Here is a 23,379-nt window from a genome sequence, read left to right as displayed (position 1 = left end):
AAGGTCTCCTCTGAATACTAACAGAACCCACATTTTGTTTTCTCCCTTCTTTCCACATCTCAAGTGCTCTCTTGAAGGTTAGGACATGTTAACCCGACCCAGCCGTGCTTTATACTGGATTCAAACATTGAATCTGGATTGTAGGGTGTAATCACAAGTGTGTGTTTTACAGTGCTTTGAAGGCATATGTGTGTGCATGTGTGTGTGAGTGTATCTCGTTTAAATGGATGCATATAGCAAGTTGGTTCATTTTTACAGAGTCACATATAATATATATAAAAAAATTAATATTGGAGAGTACAGCTGCTCTAAATGTAACTCATTCAGTCAGATTTGAAAGGCATAATTGTTCTGAGTGACTTTAATGATGATGTTTGTTTGGCTTTTCTTTCCACATTGCTGACGTAAGAAAACAGAGTAGTGTTTATGAGATGATAATGGTATTTTGGCATGGGCACTAATTCCCAAGTGCTATCCTGAGCACACACACACAAACTTCGGGATATTTTACACTAGCGCACTGAATGTCTTGCTAGCCTTCACAACCAAACATTAACCATGGAAATAATATGATGCAATCACCAGTACCACCACATTACTTTAAGGTTGTGTGTAGGATTTCTGCATATCAGTCAGGGTGGTCTGTTCTGTATCTGTGTGTTTACTGGGTCAGAGGGCATGTGAGGATTGAGTTGTTTGAATCTGAGTACAGATGTTGTTATGCTTAGATTTGTTTCATGGTATTATATACAACACTTGTGAGTTTGTATATGTGTGCTTGTGTTTGAGAGAGAATATGTCATTTTTTCTCTGTCAGTATGGCATGCATGTGCACATATGTCTTTGTGTGTTTTTCTGCACCATGTGTGCTGTAAAAGTCATGACCCTTTGAGGACGGTGTTAGGAGGATGGCTTTTGAAGATGATAGTAGGATAGATTTGTAGTCCAAACTCTTATAGAGTTTAGTTGCACATACCAAACACCATCTACTCTGTCTCTCATTTGCATGGATTTCTATGTCTGGCTCTCAGTTTAAAATGACATTTTCTTGTTCATCATTTACAAGTAAGCAACAAAAGAGGATGTTTTTCCACGAAAGAGCAATTTCAGCTGTGATTTAACTGCATTTCCACAGATCCCTGCAACAGAGGACTAAATTAATATTTATGTGTATATTCACGTCCTGTTTTTATGTGGTGAGAATTAATGGAAGATTTCCCTGAGAGGATTTAATTTTACATCTTATTTAAGTTAATGTATCATTCTGCTCTCTCAGCTCTTTTGGTTTTATAGATATAAATATATATTTATTCCTCTCCCTTCCAACTTCCTTTTTATTTCCTTCTTTCTTCATGAGATGTTTCTTATTGGTTGTTATTACTTCCTTTGAGCGCTGGACTGTTTCAGGCAGCGCTTTAATGAAGTAATGATGTTTGTGTCTTGGTCCCAGACACGGAGGGTGAAATGAATGCAGTCCAGTAATTGCATGTTTTATATTAGTGTCTGCAGCCTCAGGTCTCACAGAAGGGCAGGAGAGAGGGAGCAGATGCGAGGAGAGACAGACTGGGGGATGTAGGCAAGAAAGAGTGGGAAAATAAGCATGACTGGAAATGAGATGCATCTTATTTATTTTGTGTTGGTGATGAAGCTAGAATTTTAGTAGGTGAAAATAAAAGAGAACATTTATAAACAAAATTTTTAGTGGTGATGGCTTGTGCAAAACTCACCATCATGACGTTTGTGGGTTGACTGCAGTTTGCAGGTTATGTAAGGTGGCTAAAAGTCTCAGATATTCTAGTATCTACATATAGATTAAGTCCATCCTTCAATGTAAGAGTATGTTGTTTTTTATTATTATTTATTTATTTGTTTTTTATGTCCTGATATTCTTCTAATATTTATTATAATTAAAATAATCATATTTACTACTAGTAGTGCTACAACTAATATTTATTATTAATATTAATTATTATTATCATTGCTGTTGTTGATATAAAATGTTTGTACATTTTTGTAGTTGTAATTTTTTTAAATTATATTTACTACAACTATGTATTATTATTAATAATAATATGAATAATATTAATAAATATGATATGTAAAAATAGATATGCATTTATATAGTAGTATAATTCTAATATATTTAAGTATTAGTTTACATATACTAATAATAATGTATGTAAATATGATACTTAAATATAATTAAAAATAAATATATTATTGTAGAAATGTATATCTAAGCCTTTTATTTACCGTATTTTTAGGACTATAAGTCGCACCTGAGTATAAGTCGCATCAGTCCAAAAATACTTCATGATGAGGAAAAAAACATTACCTCTCGTGGTTGTAGACGGTAATGTTTTCTCTGGGTTAATTTCTCTTGGTTAATTTCTCTCGGTTCATGTCAAATTAATTTTGATAAATAAGTCGCTCCTGACTATAAGTCGCAGGACCAGCCAAACTATGAAAAAAAGTGCGACTTATAGTCAGGAAAATGCGGGTAATTATAAATGTTGTTGATGATGATGATGATGTATTATATAATAACAATTACAAAATTATATGTATTGATGTTTGCTAATATTAATATTATATGTAAAACATTTTATTAAATATAATTGGAAATAAAAATGTTACTTAATGTACAACTAAAACTAATGCGCATCTAACCCCAGTGTTGTTAATAATAATAATAATAATAATAATAATAATAATAATAATAACAACAGCAATAAAAATATTAATAATCATATCATTATATTGTTGTTGATGTATACTGTATTATATTTTCTAATAGGAGTTTGTCAAAGTTGTTTATGGTTTTATTATTTAAATGCTTAACCTATGTAGTATTTACTAAACAATAGTAAAGAGTCTGCTTTGGAGAATAAATGAGGTTTCAGGGGTTGATTTTGTCCATTTAGGACCCTTTCATTAAAGTGGCTGAGCTCCCAGATGGAAACATTTGCAAGCAGAGGAGGAGTAGACCCCCGAGAGAGAGCGAGAGAGAACAGCGCAGCATGACGGCAGAAAAAGATGAACACATGCAGAGAGAAAAGAAAGGGGAACCGTATCATCTATGCTGAAGCAGAGGAAACACTCCCCTCCCTTCCTCAGTCACACACTCCATGCTGAAGCTCTGTCCAAATAACGCTGTGTTCCTCTGATTCTGTTATGCAACACTGAACTGGATGATCGTGTGCATTGTTTAATATGGCTTTTAATAAGGCTCATGTTGTCAGGCTTTCCTCTTGTGCTAAACTGAACCATATCCTAAAATTCTCCTGTGCAGCAGCCGTCATTCAGGCATCTGAAGTCTGCTGTCATCTAATCCTGTTTTCAGAGCCCTCCTCCCTACCTGATGGCCCACAGAGGTCATTGCCATGCTAGACTGCATTATGGGTACTTTTGAAATGCTCAGCTGCTTTTCTGATTAACCCTTGCTGTTGTGATCCTCACATGTGACAAAACCCTGTTTTGAACTTCATGGAGCATATGTAATGTACAAATCAGGTTTATTGTGCTTATTTTTGTTTTGTTTTAAAGGAAGTAACGTCAAGAATAAATACGATTGCAAACTGTTTTTCTTTCCTCCTTCTCAAAGGTTTATCATTCTAAGCGCAGCTGTGTGGGAAAAGCCATTATTCTGACGGGCCAACATGCCCCAACGGACACTGAGGTCCAGTTGTACCAGAGAGTCCTACAGCAGCAGGGGTATCGAGTGGATCAGGCCCGTTACGCAGAGACCAGCGCCTCACTCAGACAGGACAGAAGAGGTGAGGGGAGGGGGACATCCTGTCCTTTTGGATGTAAATCCAAGTTATATTTGGAATATTACTGTAGTACTTACTGCATAGTTTACAGTGCACTGAATGCTGCCTATTTTTATCATCTTGTATTTAGTAAATGCATGCATAATCATCACTTTAAACTATACACTGTTATCACATGACCTAATTCAGCAAGCAGTGTCAGGTTAGCAGCTTTAATATAATGTAGAGTAAATGTTAATTTAGCATTTTTAAAGGAGTAGGTCACTCAGAAAATGTTCTTACCTGCATGCCAAGATGTAGATGAGTTTTTTTTTTTTTTTTTTTGATCAAAAAAGATTCAGAGAGATTTAGCATTACATTATTGCTCACCAATGCATCCTCTGCAGCAAATGGGTCCAAACAGATGCTAAAAACATTAATTCACACGGCTCCAGTCCATCAATTAATGTCTTGTGAAGTGAAAAGCTGTGTTTATGAGTTTGTTAAAGCTTTTTAAATTTAAACTGTAACTTCTGGGCAAATTTCTTCATTCATAATATAGTGAACAGAGGACTCGTATTTTAGTCGTAACCTACAGTTTGAAATTAAACGGTCTTAATTTTTTTAATACAAACACGCAGATTTTTGCTTGACACAACGTTAATTGATGGACTGGAGTCATTTTGATTAATTGTGGATTATTGCAATGTTTTTAGCATCGGTTTGACTTTTCATTCTGACGGCACCCATTCACTGCAGACGTTCCATTGGTGAACAAGTGATGTATTAAAGAATTTCACCAAAACTATTCTGATAAAAAAAAAAAAAATTATTCTACGTCTTGGATGGCCTGAGGGGTTAGTCAGTTTTCAGCAGACTTTTTTGGGTGAACTATTCTTTTAATCCTTTTTTGTGTTAAATCATGGCTGAAATTACTTGCGTTTCATTTGCCGCACTGGGACTGGAAGCTTAAGTAAGTGCATTGCAGTATGAAAACAGTATGCTATGCACTGCAACTATTGTGTTATATGTAATAGGACATCTGTGTTTAATTATGCATACAGAATATATGCATATAATACACAAAATATGCTCTGCATACAAGATCTATACTAAAAATGCTAAAAATATGATGTTAATGTGCGGTTGAGAACATAGCTCACATATGCATGCATGCTTTAAACGGTATGGTTTCAGGACAGATTTTGATATGTTTAGAACCAAGCCTGCTGTGAACTAAATTCACCAAACTGTGTAGTATACAACCTAAGCATGCTGTAAATGCACTGCACTTGACTTAACCATCTGTTTCTAATGTGAGGAACTGGAAAGGATGACAAAAATAAATATTATCCGTTTTTATCACTGTACTCACCTTATTTGATTGCATTGAATTTTAGTTTAACTCATAATTAAATCAAACGTGAAATAATTGTTTATTTCCAAGACGGATTTCATTTCACTACATTGAAGCATACTGCTGTTTTAAATATTTACTGTTGAATACTGCGTGTAGTGTTTCAAATAATTTTTGTGAGTATGCAGTACACAGTACATACTGTATATTATGAATTACGCAAGTATTCCAACCAACTCTGACTTGATTCTTATGTGTCTTAACAATATTTTGTGTGTATTATGTGAGGTATCATTGATTGGTTTCCAGGGACTATAGTTTAGTGATTTATTATACAAAAATATTTGACCACAGAAGAATGCTGCCATTGACCAATCAAGAATGAAGTATTCCAGAGAAACGTATAATAAATTGCACTGTTGTTGGCTGCTGGCTCGTGAACTCAGAGGTTTGTTGTTCCCGTCCACCGTCAGGTGGTTCAGGGGTAAATTTGGTCTCCAGCTCAGTTTAAGCACTGCTTCACAGTCACAGCTGGGGTCCTAAAACCCTCCTCCCCTCCTCCTCCTCCAGATCGTGACTGGACACAGATAGGTGACTGAGATGAAGGCCTCTATATTGAACGGTGTCATTTAGTTTCTGTAAATGTCTTTCACTTACATAGCACCAATCATTCATATGGCCATATTAATCCTAATCATCATATTACTGCATACAGTAGTATTATACAGCTTTATTACCACAAATTGAGATTGAGTTTAATGTTATTTTGACCCCTTTCTTCAATATAAAAATAATTAATTTCTCTCTCAAAAGAGTTATTTTGACTCTGTTTGAAAGCCACATTTCCTGAATGTGGATATTGGCAATATGTAATGGCATATTATTTTGGGTAAAAAAAAGAAGAGAAAAACCAAAACAAAATACAGTGAGGTCCAAACATCTGAGACCATTGAATATACATTTTGACAAAATTACCCCGATTTTAGGGAAAAGTTTTAACTAGACCTAGAAATGAGATTTGCACATAAAATTATTTGATTTCCTAAAATTGTTTTAGATTTTCAATATGACTTTTTTAAACAACACTATACCAGTATAGTTTAATTTAGTTTAGTTTAGACCACGCAAGTATGTGCATGTGTATTATGTGATGAGATAAGCAGGTGTTTGTTTGCGGACAAAGACAGGTTGTCGACAGCTGTCACTCAGGTTGACGGGTTGGCCTGCAGACTTATCAAAAACTTTGAGGTCATCAGGCCAACAGCTTTACCAGAACCATACAGAGAAACATTACTGATAAAACACACACTTATCTTAATGCCAGGAATGCTGGAGGCAACCGAGCCTTCCAGTGCTTCACATTAATGGGACATGAAACTGTGTGTACTGTATATAGCGTGTGTGAATATGCATGTTTGTAAAGGGTTTGATGATTGCAGATTTACACATGGTGACAGTTATGTCAGTACAGATCATAATAGAGATGCTTATTTAACTGTGGCTTGTTTGGTATGCAGCACTTATAAACTGTATCTTAGGTTTTGGCCTGGAACACCACTGGGAATCAAGGGAAAACAGTCAAGCAGAAACATTAAAATGCATTGAACTGGTTAGAAATGATGAGCTGTTAACAGCACTGTCAGAATCTAGAATGAGCTGAAATTATCATGAGTGTATCAGGAGAGACGTGAAGGCTGATTTCCCATTATTCCCTTTGGCTTTAAACAGTATTTCCTGTTGTTTGGGCTGGGACGGCACTCAGGCACAAAAAGTTTGGACTTCATGCCAAATACACACCAACCCATTTCCTGGAGCAATCCTGAGCACCACAATAACTACCAGATGTGTCTTTTCCAGTTTCTCTATCTCTGAAAGAATTTGAAGTTTTATTAATTCAATGGTTCTAATTTCTGTAAGCATTAAACATTACACATGACCATACAACTTTATTTTTATTTATTATTAATTATTTTTATTTATTTTAATTCCAAATGTATTTATTAATTTAATATTTCTAGTTACATAAAAGCAGTATAAATGACATTTGACAGCTGTCATGTACTCATAAATCATAAGTGTTTGCATGCAGAGAGGTTGTGTAGGGGGCTATGTGTCTTTGAGGTCTTGTCAAAACCACGAATGCCCCTCCTTTATTTAAAGCTGCATAAAAGAAATTAAAAAAGTTAAAAGAATGTCAAGTATAGATGAAGGCAGCGAAAGGAAAATTGGCAGTGCCTCAGATTCTTCCTGACTGTGTGTAGTGTTGCCACAGCATTAAGTAATCCATGCTTATCCTAATTTTTAGGTCTGTAAAAGGACTTTGCATCTATTGGCCTTCTGTATTATAAGAGCTAAATATGACAAAACCTTCCTTTGGGGACTTTCAGGGATGTTCTAGTTTAAAAAAAAACATTTATCGGTAAAGTTATGGTATTTCAGCATTTCCAACAGAAATGTCTTTCACTTAAAAACAATGAATACAAATAATACAAAATAAAATAACATTTTACAAACCTGATTCCAAAAAAGTTGGGACACTTTACAAACTGTGAGTAAAAGGAATGGAATAATTTACAAATCTCATAAACTTGTATTTTATTTACAATAGAATATAGATAACGTATCCAATGTTGAAAGTGAAACATTTTGAAATGAGAGATATAATGAGAGATACACATTCCAAAAAAGTTGGGACAGGTAGCAATAAGAGGCCAGAAAGTTAAATGTGTATATATAAGGAACCGCAGGAGGACCAATTTGCAACTTATTAGGTCAATTGTTAACATGACTGGGTGTAAAAAGAGCTTCTCAGAGTGGCAGTGTCTTTCAGAAGTCGAGATGGGCAGATAGAATACAAAAAGATCTAGAGAGCTATTTTTAATTAACGAAACGAGCAGCAAATGAATAATATAAATAATAATAATTATTATTATTAATAATAATAGCCAGTAGGTTGCTGCCTATTTAGACTACACATAATTAAATTATTAAACGGTTGTATATGGTTTGTATTAGTCTGTAGTTGTAATTGTAATATATTTATAAAAAAAAAAAAAAAGTAGAAGTCTATGTCCTCATTTAGATTGCAGAAAATCTGTGTGTGTCACTGCCTTAATCCTCTGTTTTTGGCAAAACTGTCATCAACACATAATCTACGCTGATCTTGCTATCCTTTTTTTATTGCTTTATTTAATTTACTTAATCTCTTGCTAAATATATTCTCCCTTGAACACAGATGGAAGAGACTGGTCCATCTTGATATGCCTAAAGGGCTCTGAAAAAAGTTGCCTGCGAAAAATCAACTTCGCCCATCCACAGCACCATCAAATGGTAAGACCACCCACTCCCTATAGCCTATATCCAGCGCTCTTGAGGAGATTCCAGTTTATGATGCAATGCAATGCATAATAATGATAAAAAAATAGTGTATTATAGCTCTGACACTGAGAAGGAAAAGCAAACAAACACGAAGTGCTAATACCAAATGTTTTTTTGTTTGAAATGCATGTAAAATAAGATCTGGTCCAGAGATTCAAAGGAATTTTTATAGAAACCAGGATGCAGGATCCAGCATCCTCAACTCCTCTGATCTCACACTCTAAATGCAGAAAACCAGTCTATAAGAACCTGAACCATACTTGTAATTTTACTTCCGATTAATCTGAAACCTGTATTTAGTAATGCTTGTATAATGATGATATTTGCTTAAATACCCCAGCTGTTGTGAGTCTCCTGAGACAGTTATAGTTCTGGATGTGATCCAAGAACAACTGCTACTTACTGTCTCAGTTATTAAATCACTCTCGTTCATAAGCTGTTAGTCATTTCACGGGATCTTAAGGCATTACCGACGGCTGACTGTTTGAAATGCTTTTAAACTATCTGTTATGGTGGTCTTGGTTAAACTCTGACCTCTGATCCCTCCGGGGTTAAATCTCCATACAGGTTAACATAATACCAGCCTTTGCAGGAGTGTTTCTGGACATGGGCGGAGTCTGCCGGTTTCTGACGGACAGCCAGCTGTCAGGTGAGCAGCAATGTTCTAAGCATTTCTTTAACACAGATACTGAGAAAGTAATGCAATTTTGCAGCCACAACATGTATTCTAGTTTCAAATGACTTTGTTCTGTGGAAGACAAAATAAGATGTTTTACAGAATGCAGTATATTGCAAGAAATTGACTTTTGTGCAAAAATGTTTTCAGCAGTTTTTGTCTTTATAATGGAAGTCAATGGGGTCCAATCAGCCATTGTAATATCATCTATATTAATACTTTGAAGGAGTTTTTATTTTATCTTCTCAGTTTTCTTTTGCAACTACCAAATATTACATTTATAGTTTTAGTTAACAGCACTAGATCCAAAACAACCGCTTTAACCACTTTAATTTGTTAAAACAAGTTCAGTCTCAATTTAACTGACGTCTCCGACAATGCAGTGTGTGTCTGTGACGCACTTCTGTCAGGTGTGTATGGGAGCGTTTTAAGCTGGTCTCTGTAATTACTTATAAAGGTCAGTGTCAAGGGTGATATTTACCGTGAGTAACTCTCTGCTGCAGGGATATTAAAAGGCAAGTGCACATCATAAATGCCATTTAATAACAGCCATAGTGAGTTATCGCTTCTTCAGAAAGTCGCTTTCTTCTTATATGTCAGAACGCTGCATTACAAAGCTCTTTGAACTTGTTCACGCTTAATTTCACTGCTTTGAACCAATTATGAACATCACTTCTGAAAGACCTCATAGGAGGAGAACAGTGCCTACTTTCTATGACAATAATGACTGATTTTTCACCCGCTGGCCCTGTGGCATCACTACTGCCCAGCTTCAGAAAAGGAGGCTTTGTCTCCGACTCTGAAACAATATTGTCCTTCATGACTGCCCAGCGCCCACAGAAACCTGAAAAATTGAGTCCTGGTGTTTGGTGTTTGGCTAGGCCAGGTGGTGTCCTCTTTATAATGGTATTAGAAGGCAGGCATACTGTAGAGTGCACAAATATACACATGACATGGACGGGTCAGTGACCAAGCTGAATGTAAGCTCAGCATAGCTCACACACTTAGGTAGGGAGTGACCCTGACTTTGGCAGAAGCACGGGTTACGGAGATCTTGATGTTTTTCCAAGTGTTTCTTTGGGGCCCAAGGCTGGTGTGTCATGTGGTTTAACTGAACGAGGTTTGGAGATGTGTACTATAGACATGTTTGAGAGTATTAAGTATTGCTTGAGTTGTATGGAGTGACATCTTTTCTCTGAGGCTGGTGAGACATGTGTGTGTTTCTGATTAAATGGTGACGAGGCGACTGGAATCACTGAAGGAATTTTCATTCGCACAGTACTGCCAGAAAACCACTCACTTGCTCAGAAATGCTGAGCTGTGCATGTGCTGATATGAGGACTAGTAAACACGCACATTAACTTTTGTACGTCTTGAATTAAGATATCCTAATCCTAATCCTAATCACAAACAGTGATCTGAGTCTAGCAATGGTAGCTAACTTGTGCAATGCCATACAAACCCAGAGAATGACAAAATGCATCATTTATTGACTGCTTAAAATTCACAGGATTAATATAGCCTTGTTTTTACCATTTTTTGATCAAATAAATGCAGCCTTGGTTAGCATAAGAGACTTTGTTCAAAAACTAAAAAAAAAAAAAAAATCGACAATTGTGTTAACCAAATTCTGAGGCAGATCTGCTTGATGACGAAATGTGGTCCCAGAATGAACTGTGACATTGAAAATCATTCAAACACGTAAAATATGACCTGGTATTTGTGTGTGCTATGTATTTGTATGTTGAGACTAACATGCAGTTAGCTAAGCATCAAATTCTATTGAAATTATTTGTGATTCGAGTCTATTGCGTGCTTCATATTTGGGTTGCAGAGTTATTGCCGATGTAGACTTATGAGGTTACACGGCTGTTACCTGTGTAGACAGTTAGGAGTAAGGCAGCTCACCGTGTTTTAGAACAGAGCTGCAGTTTACGTTTCACAGAAGCAAAGCGTGCATGTGAGAAGTGTGGCCAGACCCAATGATTTAATAACGTGGTATCTCTCGACACATGTCTGGAGGTCTTTGTGGAAAGAATTGAAGTAGCTTTGGCCTTCACGTCGATACATGTGCTGTGTGTCTTCCTCACAGAGGAAATCAATGTGCCTGAACTTCTCCCATCTGTTTTCCATCTCAGGAGTGACATTACCAATACGTCCTTCTGCCTGTGCTTCTTCCACATCTCCACAAGAGGGAACCACAAATGTTGCTGAAGATAAATGGTAAGTCATGCCACATCTGAGTGGAATGGCAAACCAAAAAAAATATTACGATGTCAATTTTCTCCTTTCAGCGTTATTGTGATTGTATCCTACAGGAGGCGGCCAATCACACTCAGCCATTCGGACACTCAGAGCATGAATGCCACCATAAACGTGTACGTCTTGGTTACTTCAGCAACACCGCTGACCGCTTTCGTCCACCGCACAGCCTTGGTCAAACCCCACTTGGATAAAACTAGTTATACCACCGAGGTAAGAACGCATTCTCCTTGAAGTGGAAGCTGTAAAACAATTACTGTTAAAATAAAACAATATCTCTGAATCCCAATGCTCAAACGAGCTTAGAAGTGATTATTAGGTGCCTTTTAGCTATTTCAATAAGCTTTTATATTTTTTAAATCCGATAAGATTGCAGTCTTAATATTGCAGTTTGGATCCCAGTGCTGCCGTTTACTGATGATAAAAGCTTGGCTAGGCATTGATTCCCCATGTGATGTTTATTAGGCCTCCACAGCTGTGAAACACCACTCTCATTGCAGTTTAACGCTCTCTCTCTCTCTCTCTGTGTGAGTGTGTGTAATGCTAGATTACTGAAGAGGCTTCAGTCAGAGTCTTGTAAACAGCTGGAGGGCACTTTGAGATCTAATAAAACACAGATCATATTTACTGAGTTTCAATAGTTGATAAAAAAGCCCTGACAAACAAGCAGATCACAATAAAGTCTGCTCTTTCCCTTCATGTTCTCGGTGTGTGAGTATGATATAGATCTTATGCAAAACTTAGTGTTGGACCACTTGTGTGCAACAGTGTTTGTGCTTGTGACAAAACTTTCATTTAGTGGCATCCTCATTAGAAGTACAAACTTTTTATTATTATTATTATAATACAGCTAAATGTATATATGGGTCAGAGATCAGACATCTCATTTTGGTGAACACATCAAATTAAATCCACAAAAGTCAATTTGTATATACAGAATGCATATATTTATGTAAAAATCAAACGTACTCGTTCTGGCCTGCACTTTCAAAAATATATAAATGTATAAGTGATAATACTGCATTTCATTATACTTTAAATGATTAAAAAACTTTTTGCTGACTAGTTGGTCAAACTTTTGATTTTAAATGACAAATAATTAGTATTTTAGGGCTGCACTGTGATTCTTAAATAGTTTTTAATGTCATCTAATGATTTATGTTCTAAATATGCCTGACAAGATTTTTTGGTACAAACTACTGTTACACTAAATTTATTTTTTCTGTAAATCATGGTAAAAATATATGATAGTAATTATTTTTTGCTCTGAGAAAAATAAAACGACACATTCTTATGTATGGGTAAAAAGTTCAAGCTGCATTAAAAGTTTATTTATGGTGCTTGGAACCCCATCCTAGTTTTTGAACCCTATGTACAAATCAAGTGATATAGCCATGATTTATTTATTGTATTTTTTACCTGTTGACTGTAGTAATAGACTATTGTTGTTCTACTGCCCTCTACTGGCAGCGCTCGGTCATCACTCTTCAGCTCAGCTCAGCTGCCTCTCTCTTTTGTACAATAGAAAGGTTTCTCTGTCGAGACTTAATGTGTTGATACTAGTATGTGTGCAAATCATTCAATCACAAATCAAGGATCAATCTCTTGTCCATGTGGGAGAGTTTTTGTCTTAGTTACTGTATCTGCAGTGGTAGAGGTATGAATGTCTCCCATTGTTAAATCATTATTGATGAACAGGATTTCTGGTGTTGAAATTGGAGTGTTCTGCTCAATCTGTTTAGAGAGGCTGAATGATGAAGTAATGAGATCTCTGTTTGCCTCTCAGCTTTTAGTTCATGTACTGTGTCAGACTGATTTAGACCTCTCTCTTTCAGTTACAGGTATTCTTTAGAGAAAGACTGGGTCCTGTTCTCTCTCATAAGGCCATTGAGCACATGAATCACGTCATCATTGACATCCTGAAAGCTGCTTTATTAACAACAAAGGACAGCAGCTCCTCATCCAGGTCAAAAACACACACTTCAACCAGAAAATGACAAAAAATTAAGTGTATTATAAGTGTATTATAAACATTTGTTTATATATATATATTTATATATATTTAAACCTGATGGTTTTGTGAAATTAAGAAATTTTTAATAATTGTATTAAATTATTATTATAAATTTTACTTTAAAAGCCATTATTATTATTATTAATAATAATGATGATAATTTGGGAGTTAACTGTATTTATAATTATATGCTATGCATTGTGTTTTGATCAGCGCATTAGTAAAACTTAGTATTCTGTGTTGTTTCTCATAGGTGTCAGCTGTGTTTTCAATTAATGACCTTCTCATTGCACTATAACTACTCTCTTGATCCGGTAGTGGTGAAGGTAAGGATAAACACCCACTGTGAATTTAGTTTGAGGATGCTGAAAAATTACACGCAGCTGTACAGTAGATTATCTAACATGCAAGCTCTCAATTTGACCACTAGATGGCAGCATATTAATACACATTCACATGTCTCTTTCCGTCTTAGCTTCAGACTGATCTACACTTTGACGGAATGAAGGACCCTCACTTTGATGGACAGATAGCCAAAGAGTATATGCTGGAGGACGTGCTGAAACTGCTTTTCCCAGCATGCAGCAGCGATGCCGAGGAGCCTAGTTTGCAGTTTAGAACAAAGGAGGAGAACCAAAACCAAAAGGTGAAACTCGCTTCAGTTTTTTCCTGGCATTACCATATGCAAGTGAACTAATTAACTAAATTGAGCCAGTGAAAAAAGACAATTCATTTCATAAAAAAAAAAAAAAAAAAAAAAATATTTTATAATTTGCCATGCTTTACAAACAGTCGGTTTGTATTTATTTTGTTCCTTTTCATTTTTGTTGCTTTGTAAAATACAGTCATTTTTTTAAGCATTTCAGTAGTGTCTATTGTTGTCTAATTATTTGAACTTGTCATGCAGTACGGTGACTGTGAAGGGCCAAACGGTCTGTGTCTGCCTCCAGATGAGATGCATTTATTGCAACAGTTTAATCAGCACCTCAAAAGACCAGGACCCTTTCAGCTGGTAAAAACACATTTTATGCACTTTCAAACGTTCCCGTATTAGCTATAGCATATTGATGACTTCAAAGCTTATTAATATGGACTAACAGGCACATATGTAATTGAATTGGATTTAATGTAATGTGAAATCAGACTTGTGTGTGTTGGCAGCTCTACCCTACATGTCCTCTTCCTGACGATCCTCAGCCTGATCTAATCCAGACAGAGTCCCTCAGCGCACAGGATTATGGATGGAGACCAGCTCTCATGGCCCTGCTCCAAGAGCTCAGCCTTTACTACACGAGAAAACATCAGACTGAAAGGTTGCACACACACAAGATCATATCATCAAAACGTATTCTTTCTCCAGCGCTGAAATGAGTTATGCTGCAAGCATGCAAAAATCCTGCAAGGGTTCTGGAGATAATATCAGACAAATCATTATTTTATATTCAGTCATTCTTAGTGGTGACCTGTGAGCCTGTGGTGCTTTGGGTCACCTGCAGTCCAGTCGAAACATTTATTTTTACAGATTAACTCCCAAACCTCCTGATGTCTTTTATATATATCTTTACATATAACTACAGTCTAATAAACGTTTGCATTTCCCTGCAAAAGCATAGTCAGAATAACATCATTTCAGATATTCTTGCATTTTTCACTTGCAGCCAGTGAAAATCTAGACAAGGTAAGTACATATCTGTGCAAAAAAAGTTATTGTTGAGCCAACCATCTGAGCCATCTTGTTATTATCTGTGATGACGGGGTCTGTGTGCTGGTTGGTGGGAAGTAAATTGTCTGCATCTGTCTGGCTGGATTGGAATCCAAACCGAGACACAACTCTGTTGCACGATTATATAAAGGTCTTTGAGCATACTGCATTGATTGATTGCCTTTCAAACAAATTAAGACACTTTTTCAAGCCAGCACTGATTGTTTTTATGTAAAAAAGAGTGGTGGGAAAAGCCATTAAAAGGCTCCCTTTTGCTATTCCTGGAAGAAAACATCTCATGCTTCCAATCACCTGTGTTTAACAGACCATTATAGAGCACTTGCTGAATTTCCTACTAAAAATTGCTGCGTTTTCTATAATTCCAACAGCTTGGATGATCCAAAGAGCCTAGAGGCATCAGACCCGCTGTCAAGAAAAGGCAAGTAGCATGTGGTAACATATTACCCTGACTATATGAATTACAAATAGACATTAGATTTGTTTTTATGAAACGCCAACTGTTTTTAACTTGATCAGAAAATACAAATCAACTATTAAATGTGCCTTACTCCTATTTTCAAGGGAGGTGTGTTGATCCCCACCTGAGGCAGTTGTACACAGACCCTCCGATGGTGCTGATGCCAGCGTTTAATGCACGGGAGAAGGAATATCGAGCTGAGGTTCCCTTTGATGTGATCACCATTCGTATCCGGCCTGAAGCAGTCAGCCCTCATTGCCACATTCACCTGGATGAACATCGTGGACCCAGGTAAAACAAACACAACTGCCACATTGTAGAATTAAATACTGTGGCATTACAATTTAGCATTTGGTTTCTCAGAACTCTTCTCGGTTTCCTTCAGGATGGCAAACTACCCGGTTGGCCTGGGCAACAGCAGAATCAACATTCTGGTGATGGACGAATCAGAGGCTGAGCCCATCGTCATGACGATATACACACTGTACATATACCGTGAAAGCAGGCCCAGTCTGCCAATGTTTGAGGAGTATGTGATGTGCAGCTTCATGCAGGTACGCAGGACAAACACACACACACACTCCCGCCAGCTCCTCTAACACACACATCTGTCTAAAAGGAATTTGTCGGCCAGCTTATGAAGTTTGTTACATTCCTAAGTTATTTTAAGCGCTGGAAATTCTTATAGTCCACAAGATGTGAGGTGTGGATCTCATATTTTTCATTTCATTTTTAATGCAGTAAAGTTTTTAGAACTGATTCTGGACCATTCTGGCACTTTCTTTCTCACGGATGTTCAGGTTTCAGTGCCTGTTCAGTACTGATCGTAGAATCACCGTTAAAGTGGATCACAGCAGGTTTCTGTCACGTGTGTGTGCATACATTTGTCTGAAATTGAGAAATTATTTAGTAGTTTCTATTTATATTCATCTATATTAACCAATATATATTTTACCAGATCATTCAAGGCGAGACAATTAAGTAGTACTTGCATACACCGAACTTTACAGTTTTATCCTTATATTCTGAAGGTTTTTACAGAAGGGGTTGTTCATATAGATTTTGCCTGTTTTTTTACAATGTGTTATTCCTCAAAAAATTATGAAGAAAAATTCTGGCTGTTGTCAGTATTTTCTGATTTATGGAGTGATAAAAAGAGATCCCTTCTGTAAAAACCTTTTGAGTCTAATATGTCAACTAAATGAAACATTTCATTTTTAACCTGGCTGCATCCAATGTTTTTATTTTTTCTAAAATATTGTATGCAAATCAGCACATATTTAATTACATAACGCCTTATTTGCATATTTAAACATATCATTTTGAAAAACTGCGAGCACATTTATTATATACAGAATGTTATCATCCATTGGTGTGGATGCTACAAAAACTTAACCTTTTAAAATGTACACTTTTCTATAGTATAGTTACTAATATGTACACTATGTCCCTTTAAGATGCTAATATGGAAATGTACCATCCCAGTGCCAGCATTTGTACCTTTATTTCTGAGAGCGTAGTTATTGTTAGATTTTATCTTTATAGTTACCATTGGTTTGGATGGGCCTTAACACTGTTTTTGCTACTGAATTAGGCATGATTCAAATATTCCACAGTTTATTCCAATTTTCTTTCACTACTTACTAATGGCTACATTGTATTTCATTGCTTAACTGGATCAAAGTGATGCAACAGAATAGCACAAAGCAGAATAAGAAGAAATGAGAGAGTGACAGTGTTCGTGACTTCTAGCGAGCGCCAGTTCCTAATGAACGTTTTTTATGGCTGTGTATCTCCAGTTATCATGTGCTGATGACAGCACCACCCCTAGGGAGTCATGTTTGGTTGGAGCTTCAGAGAGCATGAACCACTTTCTGTCTTAAGAGTCATAAATAAGTTAGGTGTGAGAGTTACTGGAGTGTTTTCTATAAAGATTCAGAACTTCAAAAGCTACCAAGTGTTGAGCTGTGAGTATTCTTAATAAGTTAATCCCATTCGCTAGTTGTATTTTTGTCAAATGAACATAGGGAATTAATCAAATTGCTCCATTTATTCTCAGTTCTTTTCTGTGGAATGGTTGAACACCAAAGACAAGACAAATATTAATATCAGGTTAATAACAGCTAGAGATCTGATTGATGTTTGAAGTTATCAGTCGGACCCACTAATGAGACTGTGGTCTGTGTTGAAGATCTCTTTTTGGTCTACAGTCTTCAATGTGTATGAGGATTGAGATTGAGAACCGATCCTTCTTTACATACAACATTCCTTCATTTATCCCTTGATCCCTGGAGAGCAGAATGGGCTGGAAATCAAGCATTTTATCACGTTTCCCTTCAAAGACCAATCAAAAGGTTTTCTGAGGCCTTATTTACAGCGAGGAAAACACATAACTCTTCTCTTTGTGCATCAGGGACACGATCCGAAAACCATAAGCAGCATCAGTATTTACTGACTAGCAGTCACATGGGTATAGTCAAAGCAACCTTTTGTTGACGTTACCAAAAGAGATCAGTATGTGTCAAAGGAGAATTCACTTCTTTCAACACCATGTGTACCTCATTAATACACACAGGACTTCCTGACCTCATCCAGCAAATAAATGCGAGCACTAAGCTTGATGAATTGTTCACTGTTTTGAAAACATCCAGCTGGGAAGCTTATGTTTGCAGCACATTAGATTTGTCATTCGTTCACACATTTAAAGATGACTTTAAGCATAACCCAACATTTTTGGTGGTGATGTCAGTTCTATGGAATGTGTGTGTGTATATATGTATGTATATGTGTATATATATGTTTATGTATGTATGTATGTATGTATATATATGTTTATGTATGTATATATATGTTTATGTGTGTGTATATATATATATATATATATATATATATATATATATATATATATATGTGTGTGTGTGTGTGTATGTGTGTGTGTGTGTGTGTGTGTGTGTGTGTGTGTGTGTGTAAATATATATATATATATATATATATATATATATATATATATATATATATATATATATATGTATGTGTGTGTGTGTAAATGTATATATATATATATATATATATGTATGTATGTATGTGTGTGTGTGTGTGTGTGTATATATGTGTGTATATGTATGTATGAGAGAGAGAGAAAGAGTTTAATTTAAATAAACATTGGTATTTTCCTGCATTTAAAAGACTGTATTTAAATGCATTGTTACATTTACCATAAATGTATTACCTTTAAAATAATGATTATAAAAAACACAGGACTTTTTATCCAATAAAACTTAATTGTGTTGGCTGTAAAATAGACACACACACACACACAAAAGTTGATTACATACTTTGTTGACCTGTATGACTTGACACAAAATAATATATTTTAAATAATTTTTCAGCTGTGAAAAGCGTCATCATTATCTGTTCAAAACATTTTATTGATCGTATGGATAAAAAAACACTGCAATATTTTTCTAAATATCATCTTTTGTGTTGCATGAATTATATTCAAGTAATTTATGACAGAATTAGAATTTTTACATGAATCATCTCTTTAAGTGACTGGTTGGCTTTAAAGCTTTCAGAGCACACAGTTCCTCTGTCTCTTCTCAGCTCTGTGTTGACATGTAGCTTGTGATGGAATGGATTCGAAGTAGGAAGCATTTTTCTTTTCCTCAGCAGAAGCCACAGTGTGGTTTTAGAGATCTGGCGCTTTTCCCCTGCGCATGATGGGTGTTTTTCAAGCCTGGAGGTGACATTCAGGCATAACGGAGATTGGTTGATTTATATGTAGATATTTGATTTAGGGAAATTTCCCTAAACTCAGTTGTAGCATAATCTGTATTTCTATTTTTGTATTTCTAACTCGAGCTAAAAATCTGAGGGTGGTCTTGAGGGAAAACAATGCAGGATTCTTTAATTCTTTCCAACTGCATCTGCGCATCTTTTTACACCACAAGCCTTCTTGGCTTCTAAACAGCAGTTCACACAAGCGTTTAAACTGCTGGATCGACAACAGTGAAACAATGCATGGGTCTCAACTTAACTTGACTCGGCCTCATATAAACACATTTTGTTCATGCCAATGACGATATCCATATTCTGACTCGCAGAACTTTTCTCTGTCCAATCCTTAGGCAGATTAGTGTGGAAAACATTAGTGCTGAAAGGACAGGGGAGGCAAGATGGCAGCGCAAAGGTTTTTTTTTAAAGCTGCGGTATGTAGACGTCCACGTGTGCCATCTGTCCTTCCTATCAACCCACTTCCTGTTTGCCATTAGAACCCTCAGCATCCATCAAAAGCTCTGCAGAGACAAGCAAGCACCAGTTTTTAAACTTTCTGATGCCAAAGCAATTAAATTAGCATGTGTGATTGGATCAGTAAAGGGAAATTCACTCAAAAAGTGGAAATCATTTACGTGCACTGAAGAATTTCAAACCAAATACAAAAAAATGTCTCCATACAGTGGATATCAATAGGGTCCAATGTTGTTTGACAAGATATCTTCAGAAGACTTGAAGAAAAAACTTGTAAAAGTGGCATGGACCACCTTAAGGATACATTTGTGGTGTTTTCGCATCTATATTTGAAGCCTTAAAGCTTGTAAAGATCTGTTCCTTAAAATATATATACCTCAGCTGCTCTGGGATGGTGGAACGTTACTTAATTTTCTCCATTCTGAAGCAGTTAAATTGAGTTTGTCCACTGTTCTTTCTATGGCTATTGAGGGTCTTTGTCTGGTGTTGTCATTAGTCAACTGACCCCGGCTCCTAAAGCCCTCTCCAGCAGAGAAGTGTACCGCAGCAGGTTTGGCACATTGGTATGTGTGTGTGTGTGTGTGGAGTCTGGATTTATGGAATATGGAGCTGGTAATTAGGAGAAAAGGCATATCCTGTGTCACCCCTGGCACTGTTAATATATAGAAGAGGTCTTTTTAAAATAGTGTGACCTTTTAAGTCCTGTATGCCTTATAAAACCAATGAAGTGCTAAAGATGTAATGGTCTGTTAGGATTCTGTTTTTGAAGGGGAAACTGACATGAGTTGGGCAATCTGATTTTTTTTTTTTCCTTTTTCTGATTTGTCTGACCTCAACCAAATGACAAAGAGAAAACCAGTAGACAGTTTGAAAGTTGTTTACTCAACTCGGTGCATTTTATAACATCCAAGTGAAGGATAAAACACCAACATGTGTTTTTCTCTCATCTCTTCCCCCTCCACATCAGTGGGTCAGTGAGAGTACCATGATGGTCAGAGCTGGATGTCTGTAAACCGGGCAGGGGGTTAAGGACCACCAGCACCCCCTACCAAAACACCAAACACAAGCTCCATTCACCCTGCTGGGCTTTGAAGTATTCTCAAGTGTCTCTGTATAGTCAGGCTTAAACAGAATGTTGCCTGATTGTTGGGGCAATTTGATTTTAAATGAGTTGAAGATGACACAGGCAGGATGGCAGGTATGCGAACAGTTATTACACCCGCCCACGAAGGCTCGTATCGATGTATTGACTCACATACACGCATGTTCCTCCTCCGTCTTCCTGTGTGAATCCCTGCTTTCATCTTGTAGTGAAAACAAACACACCAAAGACAATTGTGAAGATAGCACTATTCTAATGATGCCTGTGAACATGAAAATGCAAAAAAAAAACAAAGGACCCTCGAAACTGATCTTAATACCAGCTGAAAAGAGACTCGGAGAACATTTAATGAGGCTCCTTTGTAATGCGCTTGTATTGGTATTGTTATACTTGACCAAGATGTTTCTGACAGATCCTGTCTCCTCATCAGTCTCAAACAGCATCAAAACTGTTTTGTAAAGAAAATTACTTATGTTTGCTCTTCAGAGAGCAATCTGCAAATGAAAGCACGTGATCGAGTTCGGACACTGAGTGCACCTGAAGGACTGCCGCTTTTGCATAGTTTTAATTCATACCTGTATGGTGTTGCGCTGTACGCTGTACGTGGATGATTCAGCTGTGGGCGACATCTTCTGGCAAGACGCGGCAATTCATTTGGTGTGCGACTTTCACAGTGAATTTTGGGTGTTCTGTAGCCATGTAGCATAAATCAGGTGTATATACTCATTATTGCTGTGCATTGTGTGATTGAATGAGTGCACTCGATTATCTCAAATAAGGTTTCAATCACCAGTACAAATGGCTGTCCCCTCGAATAGTGCCCCATGATTTCGAACACGGAGCATCTTCTTGTCATGATGTTGACTACACACAAGCTACTGACGACTCGTTCAGGCTGGTCAGATTTATCTATCGTGCACTTTGCAGATTGTTTACTTTCACATTCAGCTACATTACACACTGCATGAAAGGCAGTTTTCGAAATCGCATAATAGGTGACTAGAGTTTCAATCAGGTGATGACCGATGGTTTTGATTGGGACGATTGATGGAGGTGGATGAATGGAGAGAGACAGGCGAGACCTCTTGAACTTTTTTTTCACTCTCTCCATCTCAAGCACTCACACTGGGTCTTGTTTTTTGTTTTGTTTTTTTCTCCATCAGGATCTGGGGTGGAATTAAAGAGATTATGTAGCAGTCCAAATGTGCGCGTGATCGGAAGCTCTGCTTTTGAAGTCTGTCAGATCTGGGATTAAACTCTTACAGTAGTGTCTGGGTCAGAGCGGACCGCAGGATGGTGAATGCGCATGCATGCGCTTCTCCCAAGCAATGGTGTTAGAATGAGTGCTGTGTGTTACTCCTAACTTCAGTTTGAGTACTAGAGGACCAGGAATAATTCAGAGAAAAGTAATTGCAAATGTGTGTCTAAAAAGTGAAGTTAGCTTTTTTCATTTAGTTGCAGATGCTTCTTAATTTTTTTATTACCTAATGCAATGGCGTTCACACGTTTAAGTGTTCTTCCATTGGACATAAAATTATACATTTTAAAGAATGTGAGTAACCAAACAGTAGCTGGTATTTATGGAAAAAAATACTATGGAATTCAATGGGGACCAGGAACTGTTTGGTTACACACATTCTTCAAAATATCATCTTTTGTCAAGAAATTTATACAGGTTTGAAACAACATGAGCATGAGTAAATGATGGCAGAATAAAAAAAAAATTTGGGTGAACTGTCCCTGTCAAGGCAAGATGGGGTTTAGAACGGGTTTAGGGCCTGAGAAAGATCCCCCATGGATCCTTGTAAAGAAATGTGAGCTCATGTGGTAAATTTTGGCCTTGGCTGCTGGTTTTCAATTGAACAGTTCTGGCCACAGTCCACTTTCTTTGTACCTAATCACTTGTTCCAGAGAATTGAAAAAAATATATCTGTTCTGTTCTTAATCCGTCCCTGTTAAGGCGGAGAAATCCAACTAAATGCTGTTTTCCAGTCTCACTCATAAGCTGACTACTTCCTGCTCTGCCTTGTGCTTTTGTGGTCCAGCCAGCGTACCAATTATTTCACAATAACAAAACCACTGGCAGTTCACTATTAGTGCGGTCAGTAGACTTTATTATGCTTGAGTCAGTTTGTGTCCTCTTTCATAGATTATACAGTGTGGACCTTAAGTTGGATTGTTGTTATTTGTCTTTTCATATCAATTTGATCATTTATGTGTACTTTTTTTATTTTATATTTACTATATATATTCATTAATCATATCAGTGACCGTAAATATATTTGCAATATTAAATATATATATATTTTTTTTATTTTTTCAAATAAACTTTCTATTCATCAAAGGATCCTAAAAATGTGTGCATATTATGAATGAATTCTGAAGGATCATGTGACACTGAACACTGGAG

General features: G+C 36.6%; 1 protein-coding gene across 4 annotated transcripts in view; it reads left to right on the top strand.

Annotated features, from left to right (window-relative positions):
• Positions 1-23,379, top strand: part of LOC113048045 (cadherin-like and PC-esterase domain-containing protein 1) — a 42,078-nt gene that overhangs the window by 4,394 nt on the left and 14,305 nt on the right. For 3 of the 4 annotated variants that reach the window (XR_003276389.1, XM_026209549.1, XM_026209547.1), the window contains exons 2-14: positions 3,605-3,776; positions 8,345-8,439; positions 9,055-9,136; positions 11,302-11,386; positions 11,482-11,638; positions 13,261-13,391; positions 13,693-13,765; positions 13,915-14,085; positions 14,347-14,451; positions 14,601-14,752; positions 15,531-15,580; positions 15,724-15,910; positions 16,005-16,173. Coding sequence is in view for 3 of the 4 variants with exons in the window: in XM_026209549.1 (XP_026065334.1) it covers positions 3,605-3,776; positions 8,345-8,439; positions 9,055-9,136; positions 11,302-11,386; positions 11,482-11,638; positions 13,261-13,391; positions 13,693-13,765; positions 13,915-14,085; positions 14,347-14,451; positions 14,601-14,752; positions 15,531-15,580; positions 15,724-15,910; positions 16,005-16,173 (1,629 nt within the window). In the remaining variant the exon portion in view is untranslated. The remainder of the gene's footprint in view (positions 1-3,604; positions 3,777-8,344; positions 8,440-9,054; positions 9,137-11,301; positions 11,387-11,481; positions 11,639-13,260; positions 13,392-13,692; positions 13,766-13,914; positions 14,086-14,346; positions 14,452-14,600; positions 14,753-15,530; positions 15,581-15,723; positions 15,911-16,004; positions 16,174-23,379) is intronic. The other variant, XM_026209548.1, reaches the window with a different exon arrangement.

The sequence above is a fragment of the Carassius auratus genome, chromosome 29, assembly GCF_003368295.1.
Source record: "Carassius auratus strain Wakin chromosome 29, ASM336829v1, whole genome shotgun sequence".
Lineage (NCBI taxonomy): Eukaryota > Metazoa > Chordata > Actinopteri > Cypriniformes > Cyprinidae > Carassius > Carassius auratus.
The sequence above is the reverse complement of the archived record's forward strand: the minus strand, read 5'-3'. Positions and strand labels throughout refer to the sequence as shown.